Source organism: Ornithorhynchus anatinus, chromosome 20 (assembly GCF_004115215.2).
Source record: "Ornithorhynchus anatinus isolate Pmale09 chromosome 20, mOrnAna1.pri.v4, whole genome shotgun sequence".
Classification (NCBI taxonomy): Eukaryota; Metazoa; Chordata; class Mammalia; order Monotremata; family Ornithorhynchidae; genus Ornithorhynchus; species Ornithorhynchus anatinus.
Window position 1 is genome coordinate 19,476,771 of NC_041747.1, and position 16,902 is coordinate 19,493,672.

The window sequence follows — 16,902 nt, forward strand, 5'->3', positions numbered from 1 at the left end:
ATAGTATCAATATGATAGACCTGATGTGCTTTTGCAGTGCAAAATCAAAGTTGGACTCTTATTATAATAATAATGAATAGTAATTAAGGTATTTGTTAAGCGCTAACTATGTGCCAGACACTATACTAAGCACTGTGGTGGATGCAAGCGGAACAGGTTGGACACGGTCCCTGTCCCGCCTAGGACTCACGGTCTTAATTCCCGTTTTACAGGTGAGGTAACTGAGGCTCAGAGAAGTGAAGTGACTTGCCCAAGGCCACACAACTGAAATTATGAACTGAAATTGTCCTGGTCCTTTGGTGAACCTCAAGGAAAAAATGAGGAGAATTCTCTGTCAGTATTCTCATTCATTTACTGAAGTAAAATGTGTGATTATTCTTAACCACTCTTTCAGAAGTGATGCTCAACAGCTGATTCACCCAGGTGCCCTATCACACCTGGGTGTCAGCAGCAAGGGCTCCTTCACTATTCGTTCCCGGTTTAGTAAACAGTGGGGTTAGGAACTCCGTTACAGGGGTCACTAAGGAGTTCTTGACCACCTACTGCGACAGCTTTTGGCATTCTCGAGAATTTAGAGAGTTCAGAGTAACAAAAGAATTGAAAAATCAGTTCTGTGGTCTTTTTAGGGCATCTTTCCTCTGACTCTGGAGGTTAGAAGGAACTTAGATGAGCTGCTTGGTTTTGAAGGAACGAAGGGGCTGTGCTTCTTTCAAAGAAGTCAGTGTGGTCAGAAGAGGATCTGAACCAAGTGATGGGGTTCTGGGATTTATTTGGGAGCCTCCTAAAAGCTCCAGAACCACTTCCAAACCTAGGGATGTAGGCCAGTGGGTAGCTGGGGACCCCCACTTCTCTTCATTTTTACTGAAAGCCACAGAGCAAGTGGAAAAGCAACATGCGTTATGGAAGAAAGATATGTTTATCATGAGGACTATTAAATTCTGCAATGGATTAGTGAGGGAGACTAAGGAACCTCTCTCCTTTAAGAATAAGGTATACTCTGAATTGTCTAGGGTGGTTTGGATTAACTCTGGCTTGAAGGCAGGAGGCTGGACCTGATGATAATAATTATGGTACTTGTTAAGAGTAAACACTTATTTGTTATTTGTTAAGTGCTTACTCTGTGCCAAGCACCGTTCTAAGTGCTGGGGTAAATACAAGTTAATAAATTGGACACAGTCTCCGTCCCACATGAGTCTGACGGTCTTAATCCTCATTTTTTACAGATGAGGTAACTGAGACACGGAGAAGTTAAATGAGTTGCGCAAGGTCACAAAGCGAGCAGGTGGCGGAGGGGGGGATTAGAACCCAGGTCCTTCGGACTCCCAGGCCCGTGCTCTATCCACTAAGCAGCTCCTTCTCTATGGAAGATGGCCTACCATCTTCCAATTTTGTGTTTTACCACTAATATAAATTTTCTGTCCATTAATCTATTGCAAGAAGGTAATAAATTATTTAGTATGGGGAGGAGTCTTTTGGACCTTTAAATGATGGTACTTGTTAAATGCTTACTGTGAACCAAGTACCGTTCTCAGTGCTGGGGTCGATTAAAAATTAATCAGATTGGACATAGTCCTTGTCCCACTAGGGTCTAAAGTAGGAGGGAGAAGGATTTAAAACCCATTTTACAGATGAGGACACTGAGGTAGAGAGAAGTTAAAGGGCAGTTACCCTTCTGCTGTTCAGAGGCATTACTGGGCCCTCCAAAAGGCAGTTTAGTTACAGGGAATAGCAAACGCGTGAAGGCCCCAGATGTGCTAAATTCTTCCTAATCTTTCCTAATCTCTAGTACTTATTCTGTAAAGTGATTCTGGGAACTAAAGAATTATTTGCAGCTAAGGAAGTAGAAACACTTTTCCCCAGGTCCCTCTGTTCCAGGTGAAGTCACCTTGTCCAAATGACCTGAAGGGTCGGTAGCACAGCTGGCAATATCACTACAGATATAAGCTTATATTTAGCTTTTGTTTACAGCAAACAGCTGGGAAGATGCATCCCCATAAAACTGACCTTATAAAAGTCTGATAAATTAATAACTGTGGGAATTCTTGCTTCTACCAATTTGTAGTATAGTTGTGCTTTTTTTTTTTTGGTTTAATAATGAGACAGCTTGAAGGAGTTTTAACGAGGCCACAGCCAAAGTGATGTGCTTTAAAAACTTTTCAGACAAATCTGGATAAAATCTGGCAAGAGACTGTGCGGGGAAGAAAAGGACAAGAAAAAAATAGAGGATCCAGGGTGGCAAACGGATGGGTGGCCTAAACTTCCCAGAAGCCATTAAGACATTCTGGGAGGGGTTTGCCCTCCTTGCCAGTAGTGGAAAAGCTCCACCCTCTCCTTAGGCAGAGCTGAGGGTTTCCCTCGGGGATGATTCCGGAAGCCTCAGGGTTGGCCGACGGCCGTGTCTTTGCCCCTTGATCTGGTCAGGATTGGGTCTCTGCTGGAAGCCATTTTCTATGTGGTGAGATCATTTTCTCTAAGCTTAAAATAAAACTGGGGTAAAAGGAGAGGTGACCTACTCTGGTTCTGTTGCCTTCTCAATCCCCTCCTTCTCTTTCCCAAGGAAAAATATTAGGCTTAGGAGTGTGGCGAGTGGCTTTTGAAATAATCAAACTTTACACCTGCATCTTGATACCTTAATGCTTCTGTATATCATTCTTTAAGCCTCAGTCTTTCTCTCTGGTGTTCTTTCCATATTGTAATACTGATTAAAGGTTGATATTTGGCTATTACTCTATTTAAAAGTCTAGTTCAGGCTTGGTCACTAAGGCCTCTAGTGAGTTAGCAGTGAGATACTGGCTGGCTTTTCTAACCTTTGTTTTTTCCTGGATTGTTCTGAAAATAAGGTGGGCTCTAATTTTGTTAATTTTAGTCCTAGTTTGGTGCAGTTAAGTGACTCCAATCTCATTCTGCAGGCTGGGCTTCCGCTGTTAATAATTGTCACAGTTTTTCTCAGCCACTACATGAAGAGGATCTTACATATGTTGATATTTAGAACACTCTGGGCTTGCAAAAATTTCCACCAGTTCGTGTGTGTGTGTGTGTGTTGTGTGTATGTATGTAAATATCTATATTATTTGTTAATAATGATGGTATTTAAGTGCTTACTATGTGCCAGACACCGTACTAAGTGCTGGGGTGGATAAAAGCAAATAAGGTGGGACACAGACCCTGTGCCATGCGGGGCTCACGGTCTCGATCCCCATTTTACAGATGAGGTAACTGAGGCACAGAGAAGTGAAGTAATTTGCCCCAAGTCATACAGCAGACGAGTGGTGGAGGGAGAATTAGAACCCATGATTTTCTGACTCAGGCCCAGACTCTAGCCACTGTACCATGCTGCTTCTCTATTTAAGTACTTACCATGTGCCAGGCATGACACTAAGCACTGGGACGGATACAAGCTAGTCCAGCTGGACACAGTCCATGTCCCACGTGCGGCTCAAGGTCTTAATCCCCATTTTACAGATGAGTTACCGAGGCACAGAGAAGTCAAATGTCTTGCCCAAGTTCACAGAGTGACATGATTAGAACCCAGCTCCTTCTGTCTCCCAGGCTTATGCTCTGACCATTAGGCCAAACTGCTATTTAGCCATCGACTCCATCCACAGTGCTCGTCTCCCATCTCTCCGTCTTGTACTGCTTCCTGTTCCCTTAAATTGACAGAACGCCGAGACCTGCCTGTAACAGTTGCCCTATTATTTTTTAATTCCCCACAGACACCAATTCACTCACAAAATAACTAGTGAAAAGTCAATAGAATGCGAGCGGCTTTGAACCTCCCCCAGTTTCTGTTCTTTTCCCGGACCAGTTTGAAATCTGGTGCGGTGCTCAAACCGCAGAGAAAGGAATCCCAGAACCAATTAAAAAAGAAAAAAAGAAGCATCTGTTATGTGTGAAATGGGGGATAGGTCAGCTGTCCAGTATAGAACCAGATGACTACTACTTTAGAGACCAAATGGCCTGTGGGGAATTTAAGGTGCAAGTAATCGTTGGAGATATCCCATCTAGTCGGCTCCAGACAAGAGTGAACTTAGGATCTGACAGAATCCCGTTAAAAATAGCCGGCTTACGTGGGCAGCGAAGACCACAGCGGCTACCAAGGCAACTGCTTTCTGGGGTACGACGTTTCAGCGCAGTATCGGCACCCCATGCGATAACTTTGGCCATAAATGGGGTCTGTCCATAATGGACCTTCGAACACACTTTACAATGGGTTGATCCCTTGCCTTCCTGCTAGTTCATTCATTCAGTCCTATTTATTGAGCGCTTACCGTGTGAGAAGCAGCGTGGCTCAGTGGAAAGAGCACGGGCTTTGGAGTCAGAGGTCATGAGTTCGAATCCCAGCTCTGCCACTTGTCAGCTGTGTGACTGTGGGCAAGTCACTTCACTTCTCTGGGCCTCCGTTACCTCCTATGTAAAATGGGGATTAAGACTGTGAGCCCCGTGTGGGACAACCTGATTCCCCTGTGTCTACCCCAGCGCTTAGAACAGTGCTCTGCACATAGTAAGCGCTTAACAAATACCAACATTATTATTATTATTATTTCTAAGCACTTGGGAAGTACAATTCAGCAATAGAGACAATCCTTGCTCACACCGGGCTTACCGTCTAGAAGGGGAGAGAGAGATAGCAAAACAACTGAACAGGTATCGATATGAATAAATAGAATTATAGATCTGTACACATACGTAAATGCTGTGGAGCAAGGAGAGGGGGAAGAGCAAAGGGAGTGAGTCCGGGTGACGTGGAAGGGAGAGGGAGCTGAGGAAAAGGGGAGCTTAGTCTGGGAAGGCCTCTTGGAGGAGGTGAGCCTTCAGTAGGGCTTTGAAGAGGGAGAATAATGATTGTTTGGCAGATCTGAGGAGGGTTACCCTTCCTGCCCTAGAGGTGACGTGACTGACAGAGAAGAGAGAGTGTTAGTGGTGCTGGTCACCTCGCTGATACTTTAATCAATTCCTCCGTGCAGGATCTTGGTCTTGAAGATCTATGACAGAGGCTCAGTTGTCATTCCAACTTCGAGTCTCCACTTTGGGACCCAAAGTCTTGATCACACTATGCAACCATTATCATCATTAGTATTTGTGGAACGCTTTCTGTGTGCAGAGCGCTGTGCTCTCCCCTCCCTCCCAACAAACGCACAGCGCTTGTGTATATATGTACAGATTTATCATTCTATTTATATTAATGATGTGTATATATCTATAATTCTATTTATAGTGATGCTATTGATGCCCATTTACTTGTTTGGATGCCTGCCTCCCCCCTTCTAGACTCTGAGCCCGTCATGGGCAGGGATTGTCTCTACTTGTTGCTGAATTGTACTTTCCACGCGCTTAGTACAGTGTTCTTCACAGCGTAAGCGCTCAATAAGTACTAGTGAATGAATGAATGTTGATGTCAAGTGCTAAAGACTTCACTCGTTAGAGAACCTAAACCATTTGCTTTGCTCAAATATTCCTACACCAGGAGCACTTTTCATCCCTTTATCTGAACTCCTTAGCTTTCCCACTTGGGAGGCAACTAATAAGCTAAGAGCAGTGCTTGGCACATAGTAAGCGCCTAACAAATGCCATCGTTATTATTATAAACTTGACTCTGCTGTGGCCACTTAGGTTTCTCTCCCTGGGGCCCCGTAGTCAGCTGGAGAAGCTTGTCGAAACCTCACTTGTCGGCGGCTCTCTTTGGGTTGACCGGCCGGTCGGAGGCCGACCCAGAGGAGGTACCACGTTCGCTCGGGATGGAGCCGCTTCCGAGCGGGGTTACCGGGAAGGGGGGGAATATGGTGTGATCAAAGCCGTGTGAGTCGAATCTGGAAAGGCTTCACAGTCAATGGAGTGGGAGACTTGAAAAGCGTGAAGGAGGGAAGGATGCAGTAAGGCAGAGAGGAGTGAGGAAAGCATTTCACGTTGGGAAATGGCACAAGTGGAAGAAGAAAGGGCGTGTTTTCTGGCTCGTTTAGTTTCCGATAACACCAGCGCAGCGAGCGATTTGGAACTGTTGAGTGAGGGTGGGCAGGGCTTTTGGGAGAGCGTTTTAAATCCATAACTAGCAGTTGTAATTCTTTTGTGAGTTTTTTTAAGGTTTTTGTTAGGGCTTACTATGTGCCAGGCACCCTATTAAGGGCTGGGGTCTTGTCTTATGCTGTCGAGCTGTTTCCGACCCACAGCGACATCACCGACACATCTCTTCCAGAACGCCCCGCTCTCCGTCTGCCATCGTTCTGGTAGTGGATCCGTAGAGTTTTCTCGGTAAAAATCTGGGAGTGGTTTACCATTGCGTCTTTCCGTGGAGGAAACTTGAGTCTCCGCCCTTGAGTCTCTCCCAGGCCGCCGCTGCCCAGCTTGAGTGAGTTTTGACTTTTAGCTGATTGCCTTCCATTCGCTAGCCACTGCCCAAGCTAGGAATGGAGTGGGTAGGCCTCTGCTCGACTCTCCCTCCCGTACCTGAGACTGGTAGTGTACTGGAAACTCTGTCCTGAGAGGTGAAGAGCTGGGGTTAGGTACAAGTTAATCAGGTTGGACACAGTCCCTGTACCACATAGGGATCGCAGTCTTAATCTCCATTTTACAGATGCGATAACTGAGGCACAGAGAAATGTCCTGACAGAGATGCACGGTGTGCTCCAGGAGGTGCTTGATTTTATTTTTTTTCCCTAGAGATCTCCAAGGACAAGAGAGGCACCCATCGGTACTGAATATCGAGGGCCGGGAAAGAGGGCCTTGGACCAGACTTGATTTACTTGATTCTTTTCCAAGGAGACCTCCTCTTGTTCAATTGCCTCAGTTTACTCCCATCCACTTGATCATCATTCTTTTCCATTGACACTCATCGATGGGGATTCTATTCCCTCCTGCCGCATTTTCAATTTGTGTCTCAGCATCTTGCAGATCAAATGGTTATACAATTGTTTTTCTCCTTTAAAAGGTCAGCTCCTTTTGCTTAAGTTTACTCCTATCAGCTTAACCATCTTCTGCAATTAACTTGCTGAAGTATAGCAGGACCTTTGGAAGGTATATTGAGAAAAGGTAATTTCTCTGATATTTCCTTGGAAACAGTGATATTCCAAGGAAATAGCCATCGACTGCAGAATGGAAAATGTTTGGTAATGGGGAAGAATTTTATATTGGTCCCAGTGGTCAAAACATATGGAAAAGTGTGTAAAATATAAATATTATGTAAATACATAAAATATAAAAACATAAGATATAAATCTTTTAGGACTTGTTAGGTACATATCCGTAATTTGTTTACTATAATTAATGTCTGTCTCCCCCTCTAGACTGTAACTTCATTATGGGTAGGGAATGTGTCTGCTTACTGTTACATTATACTCTCCCAAGCGCTTAGCACAGTGCTGTGCACACAGTGAGACCTCAATAAATATGGTTGAATGAATGTGAAGAATCGATTGTCCCCCGTCTGTGTGCTTTGCTGGAAATATCCCCATAACCATGATTTGTTAATGTGGCTTTCCTCTTATTATTTTGTAGCCTCAGACAATACAGCAGACTCTCAAGAGGACACTCCAATATTATGAGCATCAAGTTATTGGGTGAGTAAGATAGAGGCCATTTTTGAGAGGTGGATTAAAGATAACAGTTCACAAATGGTTTTTAAATAAATGGCTTTCTGCCACCCAGGTTCTTAGCATTAGCGAGCAGATCCATTTTCCAGCGGAGTTCTCCAGTATGTAGTAACTGGTTCTTGCCTTCATATGGAGAATGGCCCCGGGAAGATATTAGCTCCCTGAGATGAGTTTTTGCTTATTTTATAAAAATCTTTTGAAAATTGCTTTTCCTTTTCCAACGCGTTTTTTCCCCTTAGCCCCCCCACCTGGTCTTAGTCTCGTAAATATGCTATAGGTTAGATGTAGCATGGCTTAGTGGAAAGAACACAGGCCTGAGAGTTAGGAGACCTGGGATCATTCATTCGGTCGTATTTATTGAGCGCTTATTGTGTGCAGAGCACTGTACTGAGCCTTTGGGAGAGTACAGTATAACAGTAAACACACTCATTCTCTCCCCACAACGGTCTTAGAGTCTAAACGATTTCAGGCTGATTCTAATCCAGGCTGCCAATTGCTTTCTCTGTGACTTCAGACCAATCACGTAATTTCTCTGGTCCTCAGTTTCCTGTAAAGTCGTGATTTAAAAACCTATTCCCTCTTACTTAACCAGTGATCTCTATGTGGGACAGGGACTGGGTCCAACCTGATTGACTTGTTTCCAACCCAGTGCTTAGAACACTGCTTGACACGTAGTAAGCACTTAAATACAATAATAACAACAATAATAATGATAATAATATAAAAGTACCTAAGCTTATAGGAACCCAAATGATTGGTCTTTGATTATTCTTAAGAGCCATAATTAAAGGGCAAGTAATAACCACACACATTCCTGATACAACTAGTTAGATGAGACGCCCCTTTTTTCTGTATTATCTCCTTGTCAGTTCCTGATTCTCAAAATATTTTAAGGTTCACAGCTTCTCAATAAATCCTAATGGATCAAATGCTCCAGGCAGATTAGACAGGAACCATCTACAGGAGACATTTAGCTAATGAAAAATAGACCTCATATGCCCAAGTTTGTTAGCATTTTCATTTTTCTTGACTGCAGTTTTAACAGAGATACAGTTGGGATTCATGCTGGGATTTTGAACTTGCAGGGAATTGTCTTTGTAAATTTTTTAACCTTGCAGGAGGGTCACACTGCAAAATGAGGCCCATCCTGGTAATTAGAGCTTGCATTCTGGAGTCAGCCCGAGATGTCCTCTCTGTGGGAATCAAGAACATCTTCCAGGGTATTAAGAAGTGACGTGATTTATATCCGTGAAGAAAACCTGTGGCAAAAAAAAAAAAATATAGCACCAAATAGAGTGCCAGGCTCTCTGTCGATATTAAAATTGCAGAAGTAATTATTTTGAGAACATATTGCCTTTTTTCAAAGATGCATTCCCATTTGGGAAATTAAAAAGCATATTTAGAATTTAAATGTTGCTTGTGTTCAGTACTGATTTGAAACTATTTACCTCAGTGGTGATAAAGACTGTCAAACCAGCTCTCCCCTCATATTTTTAAAAAAAGTCATCACCCTTGTCACTCCTTCTGTTCAAAGATCCTTCAAACAGTTATTACCTCAATTTGATTTGTCAACTGCCATGAGATTGTAGGAAATACCAGTGACGTCCTTTCCATTCGAGTTTGCTGAAAAATGGCCACCTGTTAAAATGCGGTCAGGAAAAGTGATTCTGCCCACGATAACGTATTGAAGACGTGGATTTTTGGTTGCCAATAGCAGGGTATCTTTGAGCTTCTTGGGTAAATGAATTAGATCGGAACCTCATGCAACTGTTAAGTTTGTTCACTTGTTCCTCCTCTTCTGTCTCACCACCAACGTTTTGCCCACATCCTCCCTCTGGTCTGCAATTCCATCTCCCTTCAAATTTGACAAACCTCCACTCTTACCGTCTTCAAAGACCTATTAAAATCTTACCTCCTCTGAGGCCCTCCCTGACCAAGCTGTCAACCCCCTCCCTTCTGCATCACCTGTGCTTTTGGGTTTGTACCTTTTAAGAATTTTGATATTCCCTCCCACTCCAGCCCCACAGCACTTAGGTACGTATACCTACACACTGCCTTTTCCCTGTCTGTAATTTAATGGTCTGTCTCCTGCTCAAATCTGTAAGCTCCGTGTGGAAAGCGATTGTGTCTACCAAATCTACTTAAGTGTACTCTCCCCAGTGCTTAGTGCAGTATTTTACACATTAAATTCTCCATAAATATTTAATTTAAATATTTAATCTATCACTGATTGATCATCTTGCATTTCATGGGACACAGTGGGTGAGCAGTGAGAATACAGCCATTTTGTGGTAACACATTACTTATTTCCTTATGAAATACCACAGAATCCCTCGTTTGGCATATCCACTCTATGTCCTTCTCTCTAAGCAAATAAAATGGATCTCTGAACAAGTATTTGGGGAATATGACCCAAGATATTGATTTCCTCAGAATTTTCTCCCTGATTAGTTAGGTATTTGCCTTTTCTTCTCCTTTTCCTGCAGACACTCACATGTACGCAGATCCCCTTTGCTTTCTTCTCTTTCCCCTTCCCTATTCCCATTTCCTCTCTCCCATCTCTTCTCTTCTTTCCAGGTTGCACATCTTACCCTTTTCATCCTAATCTCCCTGTTGCACCCCTGCCAAGCAACCAGGGTCATAATAAAAGCCTAGTGAGTCAATCAGATTTGTATTCAACCAATCAATCAATGGTATTTATTGAGCCCTTATTCTGTACTGAGCACTGAGAAAGCAGTTGGGAGAGCCCTTTAGAATGAGTAGAGATGATACCTGCCCTTGAGGTCTAGCAATCTAGCAGGAGTGACAGAAGTAAATTACATTACAGGTAGGGAAACAACTGGAAATAAAGTTGTGTAGTCATGTGGAGATGAGAGATCAGGCAGAGAAGGCTCCCTGGAGGGGATGTGATTTTTTAACCGGGCTTTGAAGATGGGAAGGATGATGGTCTGTTGGATTTGAAGGGGGAGGGAGTTCCAGGAAGGAAGGAGGGCGCGAGTGAGGGATTGATGGTGAGAGAGACGAGATTGAGGCACAGGGCTAGTTTGATGTCAGAGGAGAGAAGCGTTTGGGAGAAGAGTGAAGATAGGTTGGTGGGATTGAGCGTCTTAAATCCTTCTTTTGCCGGCAGAGTCTATAACAAGAAATTAGGTTTCGACAGAGAGACTACATTTACTTCAACATGCTGTTTTCCCCTTAAATCTCTTCATTGAAATTGAACACACAGTATCACATTACACAATCAAAGTATTTGCAAGAACAATCCAGTTTCTTTCTGGTAGGACACGGCTCAGCAGCCAAACTCTGTACGCTTTCTTTCCTTTATAAAACTGGGTTATCACTATTGTGCAGATACAGTCTAAATCACTTTCAACTAGCAACACACTCTCCCTTGGAAAACAAGAAACCCGAAAATATTGCATCAAAAAGCCCTCGCATAAGAAAGGGCATACGTCAAGTTTTTACGATTCGTGATGTTTATTCTTCTATACACATTCTTTTTTATGTTATAATAAATATTTCCCCAGTATCATGGCTAAGACAATAGCCAAACACATGAAATCTGCTGCAGATATCAAAAATGAAATCCTTCCATTACTCTCATTGTCGCGGCACATTGCCATTTTTATTATTCATGGCTGTCCTATTCTTTCTCTCCTTAAGAAAGAAATAATGGTTATCAAGTCTAAACTCAATAGGCAAACTAAAGAGGAGAACTTTTCTGTTAAGTCTCGTCACTAGCGTCCTAGAAAACCATCCATGGTGGTATTTCATTTGCTTTAATTGAGGGTGTCTGAGTGTGTGGGAATTGTTTTACTTTAGACAATTCCTTTTCAAAGTATTGTTGGGAATAATGATGATCTCAGTCCCTGGAGTATACACGATAGAGGCCAAGGGATAGGATGTTTACTCTCAACAGTGGTATGTGGCCACTCACTAAATTAATCAGATTTATTCTTCCTCTCGGACCCCAGATAGATCGTCACTAACTGCTGTTCTCCGTTTACCATCCGACTTCATTCTTAAACCACACTGCCTGTAGCGAGAAACACTTAGATAGGGAGACATTTGTCAACTGCTAGTTTTTTGGGATTTTTAAGTTTTTGTTTCTCCTTATGCTGCCGCTTATTAAAGAATGTCTCCAATTCCAAGGTTCATCTTGTTCATGTGGATGTCAGCGGGGGTTTGGATAGAAACTAATGTCTCAATGTGTCAGTTACTTAAGACGCTTATCGAGCTAAAATCACAGAGTATACGCCATGTGTATCTGTGGGTGCGTGCTCGCAGATGCTTGAGATTTTTTTTCCCTCCAACTACTAATTTTATTTTTTCATTTTTAGTTACAGGGATGCGGAGAAGAATTTTCACAATATCTCTAACAGATGCTCCTATGCAGACCGTTCCAACAAAGATGAAGTTGAAGATGTCTCAGGAATTCTTCAGGGCACAGCGAATATACTGGGTATAATAAGTCTTCATTTCTATGAGAATATGTGGGTGCATGAGGGTGTATGGTATGTTGGTGTTTCATTTTTCTCGGAGAAGAGTCCTAGGGGGCTCTTTGAGAACGAAACAATGATGGAAAGACCTTGTGGTTAGATTTATTTGTGGTATAATGAATGACACACGCTGGTCTAGAATTTGAAGACTGACAAACACCATAGCATCTACCTTTTCTCCACACAGATTCACGTCCTTAGATTAGATTGTTTTGTTCTGGGTAGTTTTGGAAGCAGGCAGTTCTGAGATGAGAATCTGGTCATCCATTTACCCATGGAGGCAAAACATTTTAACTCGTTTTTCTCAAGGTCACTTTCAACCAAGATTTCCGATGAAATCATCTGTTTTCTAACGTACCGGCCACCATTCAGAATCTCAACTCTCCCTCCAACTGGGTGAATTCCTCCTCTCTGTTCATTCTGCTGGGATAGACACTGATATGCGCAATACGCTGATGTCCCTTAAACTCCCATAGGGCTAAGGTCGAGGTACCTCAAGCTTAACGAGCAGCCGTGAATCCGTGAAAAATATGTATGGAATGGAGGCAAAAGAGGTGACAGATTCCTCTTTAAGGAATTGACTGAAATGGACGCGTACTGTAAACGCAACTTCCGAGGAACTCCACATTCGTCTCTCGGTAGCCGCGGAGCAGCCCAGATGGCTGTTTACGGACTTTGGCCATAGAATCCCGAAGTTGTAGCCCAAGTCCCCACGCTCACCTCTTCACATGCTTCCAACTTGTCCCCTCGTGAAAAAGAGCACTTTGTTTCCGACCTCTCTCTCACCAGATCTAGCCCCAAATGGTTCCAGGTCGGAGATCTTGTGCCACCCCACCTAGGAAATCACTTGCTGTCCGAATCTCACCGTTTGGCTTCTGCTAAGCTCCTTGTTTTGAATCCTGTCATTGCCAGTGGTGTTGATTTGTCCTGAGGGCTGCAAAATCACCACCTGGGAGATGAAATTCTCCTCCGAAAACAGTATGATGTGCCTGCCACCTGCTGACCAGACGCTGGAACGGACTTAACTAGCCATTACGGGCCCCAGGTGACTGGGCTTCTTGGCGTGCGTCTTCCACGTCAATCAAAGCTGAAACTGCGCGCCTTCAAGCCTTTAGGAAACAGGTCTCCCAGACTGGCGTAGTGGAAGCCTCTCTTCACCTAAGACTTGAAATCTTAGGTTCATCTTGACCCACCTAGAATTCACCTTTACCTACGGCAGATGACTTTCCTCTCTCTTCTGTGTGTCCATCTCTTGCAATTGACCTTCACCCCTTCTGTCGGCTTGACCTTTACGGAGCCTGGAATTCTGGACTTCTTGTCTCTCTCGTTGTTGTTGGCCTTTCCTTTATGAGTCTGTCAACTCCTTCTCCTCATTTTTAGGAGGCCTTGGAGGGGGTCAGGGTCTGGGCCTAGATCTCATCCTTGTGTTTCTTTCCGAACACCTAATAGTGTTTTGCACGTAGTTCGTGCTTAACGCGTGCTATCGCCTTTCCATCGTACTGGAAAAGTACAGGAGACTATTTGGTTGGGGTGGTCAAGGCCAGGAAGGGCCGGGTCAGAGATGCGGCGACATGGCGAAGTGGATGCGGAAACAAGGATCGGGATCAGTTCCAATTTGGCACAGCACGAGAGCCGGTTCCAGGTGTCGCAGTGATGGGTTCCACTTGTGCGGGCTGGGCAGGGCTTGCGGCAAACTGCGCTCACTGGCCGGCGATATCGCACCTCAACTGGGTTTCCAGTGGGCGCCTCAGTTCGTTGTGGGCAGGGAATATGACTGTTGTATTGTAATAAAAATGTTGGTATTTGGTAAGCGCTTACTATGTACCGAGCACTGTTCTAAGCGCTGGGGTAGATACAGGGAAATCAGGTTGCCCCACGTGAGGCTCACAATGAATCCCCATTTTACAGATGAGGTAACTGAGGCACAGAGAAGTTAAGTGACTCGCCCACAGTCACGCAGCTGACAAGTGGCAGAGCCGGGATTCGAACTCATGACCTCTGACTCCCAAGCCCGGGCTCTTTCCACTGAGCCACGCTGTATCGTACTCTCCCGAGCGATTAGTACAATGCCCTGCACACACCAAGCGCTCAATTAATACGATTGACCGGCTGAATGACTTACTCGATTCATTTTTGGGAATCTTCAAAATCCTTCTGTACTCCCACCTCCTCCAGGAAGCCTTCCCTGATTGATCTCTCTCTTCTCCACCCACTCTTTCCCTCCAACTGCCACTTCAGTATTTCTGCATCACCCAAGCACTTGGTTACTCCCCACGGCATCCCCTGGTACACTTATGCGCGTATCTTTATACCCTACTGCTTTCTCCTCTGTGTAATTTAATAGCTTCGGTCTTCTTGGCTAGATTGTCGAGTTCTTCGGGGCCAGAGATCATGTCTTCTCACGCTGTAGTACCCAAGTACAGTGTTGTGCACAGAGTAAGCACTAAATAAATACTTTTGAATGATTGGTAACTCCAAGCCATTGAGAATATTAAATCCTCGCCACTTGTCTGTCTCTTCTTGGTGCTCCGAGACGCATTGGGGTCTTAGACGTCCACTAGATTGTAAGGTCTTTGGAAGCAGGGATCGTGTCACTGTTTTGTGCTGTGCTTTCTTAAGCTCCTAGTTCATGTTCAATTAATACCAATTTATGCATTCATTCATTCAGTCGTATTGAGTGCTTACTGTGTGCAGAGCACTGTACCAATGTACTAGGTAATGCAAAACAATAATTTTAGCTACATTAAATTTGATCAGTGCTATCTATGCCTAAAACAGAAAAAACAGCCGATTGGTATATAGGTAAGTATAAACCTGGCCTAAACAAGATTGTCCTAGGTTTTTGTGAAATATATTTACATTTCCAGCAAAGTAATAGGCATTTCAGGTTTTTGAAAAAATCCTTTATTAAGGCACATGTGCAGTGAGCACTTCAAAATTCCAGGAAATATAATTTTCCTAGCAAATGTAATTGTGTTTGGTGCCACCGTGTAGCAGGGCTTGGCTGTGTTGCCGTTCTGTGTGTTGTCTGTATTCAGTATATTTTGGAGGCTGTGTTAATTGTTTTGTGCTGTCGACTGGACGTTCCTTGCCCACAAGAAGCTTACAGTCTAGGGTGGAGGAGACAGACATCAATACAAATAAACTTACAAATATATACGTAAGTCCTTTGGGGCTGATGGCTGGGGGTGGGAGGGGAGGAAAGGGAGCAAATCGGGGCGATGCAGAAGGGAGCGGGAGATGAGGAAAAGTGAGGTTTAGCCTGGGAAGGCCTCTTGGAGGAGATGGGCCTTCAGTAAGGCTTAATGTCTGCTCATCTCCCACTGACAGTTTAGCAGGTGTGACTGGGTGGCATCCGACAGTTTAGATGATCCAGTGGACAGAGGCCGGGCCTGGGAGTCACAAGGACCTGGCTTCCAATCCTGACCCCGCAACCTGTCTGCTGTGTGACCTTGGGCGTGTCACTTCACTTCTCTGGGCCTCAGTTACCTCATCTGTAAAATGGGGATTGAGACTGTGAGCCCCATGTGGGATAGGGGCTGTGTCCAACCCAATTTGCTTGTATCCACCCCAGCGCTTAGTACGATGCCTTCTACATTATTATTATTATTACAGTGCCTGGGACCAGATTACCTCTTAATATACCATAATTGTTATTATTTGCACTGTGCTTTGCATTCAGGCATTCAATAGGTGTGTTGATGATTGATTTAAAAATATGTCATTTTCTCTTTGTCTTAAAATGCACTCTCTTTGATCACACTGTCTGTGTCTCCACTCTCTCTTCCCTCTCTCTCTCCCTCTTCCCACTCTTCTCCCACTCCCCCCACCCTGCTTCCAAGATCTAGGATATGGTAGCAGATATATTCACGCCACCCTTAACCCCACAACACTTATGGACACATCTGTAGCCTATTTTGACATCTGTCTCCTTCCCTCCCTTAGAACGTAAGCTCACAGCGGGCAGGCACTGTATCTACCGACTCTGCTGTGTTGTACCCTTCCAAACGCTTAGTACAGTGCTTTGCTCTCTGTACGTCCTCAAAAAATACCCCTGATTAATTTCAACTTCCTGGAAAAAAAAGGCATTAACTCAATTTGAATTGGAAATTGAGGCCGAAAATTCCCCTTTCACTGGATCGCACAGTGTTTTAATTAAAATGTGGTTTCAGGATCCGGGAAGCAAAAGTCATTTATTTTTCTCCACGCAGGCTTACCTGCTTGTTTATTTCTCCCTTGCAGAGAGATAAAAACAGGATTTTCATTTCTCTTCCTTCTCTTGTTCCCTCCTGGAAGCCCGACCGAAGATACTCAAAATCAGAAAGCTTAAACAAGTTCTCAATTTGGGGACTAATCTCCAAAGGGGAACTCATCGCATTCCACTCATGTATTTTCAGCCTCTTTATAATGATGAACTTCAGCTGTTCTCGCAGACTGGTGTTAATTCTCCACACCAGCCCTCCATCACTCAGCCCACAACCCAGTATTTTTATCCCAGTTTTGAGAAAAATTCAATAGACCAGAACTGTTTTGATGCCTCTGGTTACTCAACTTACTACATTTTTGGAATTGTACTTCAGTGACTGCGCTGGTCTGCTCGCCAGGATCTCTCCAAAATGTCCAGGTTCATTCGTGCACATCAAATTGTAAAGATGGTGAGGGGACACGGATTGATTTTATTGGATCCTTCTATCTTTAAGTCTCAAAACTGCGTGGTCTAGTTTTTTTTATTTTATTATTCTTTTGGGAATAAGGAAGATCTCAGGGTAACATTATGAACTTCCCACAGACAACACTTTGGATGATGGGTTTTTTATTGG

General features: G+C 43.8%; 1 protein-coding gene across 1 annotated transcript in view; it reads left to right on the forward strand.

The window, feature by feature from the left end:
• The window catches only part of GUCY1A2 (guanylate cyclase 1 soluble subunit alpha 2), a 149,526-nt gene that overhangs the window by 19,671 nt on the left and 112,953 nt on the right, over nt 1-16,902 (forward strand). Inside the window, exons 2-3 of the mRNA XM_029048284.1 lie at nt 7,489-7,550; nt 11,924-12,045. Coding sequence (XP_028904117.1) covers nt 7,489-7,550; nt 11,924-12,045 — 184 coding nt within the window. The remainder of the gene's footprint in view (nt 1-7,488; nt 7,551-11,923; nt 12,046-16,902) is intronic.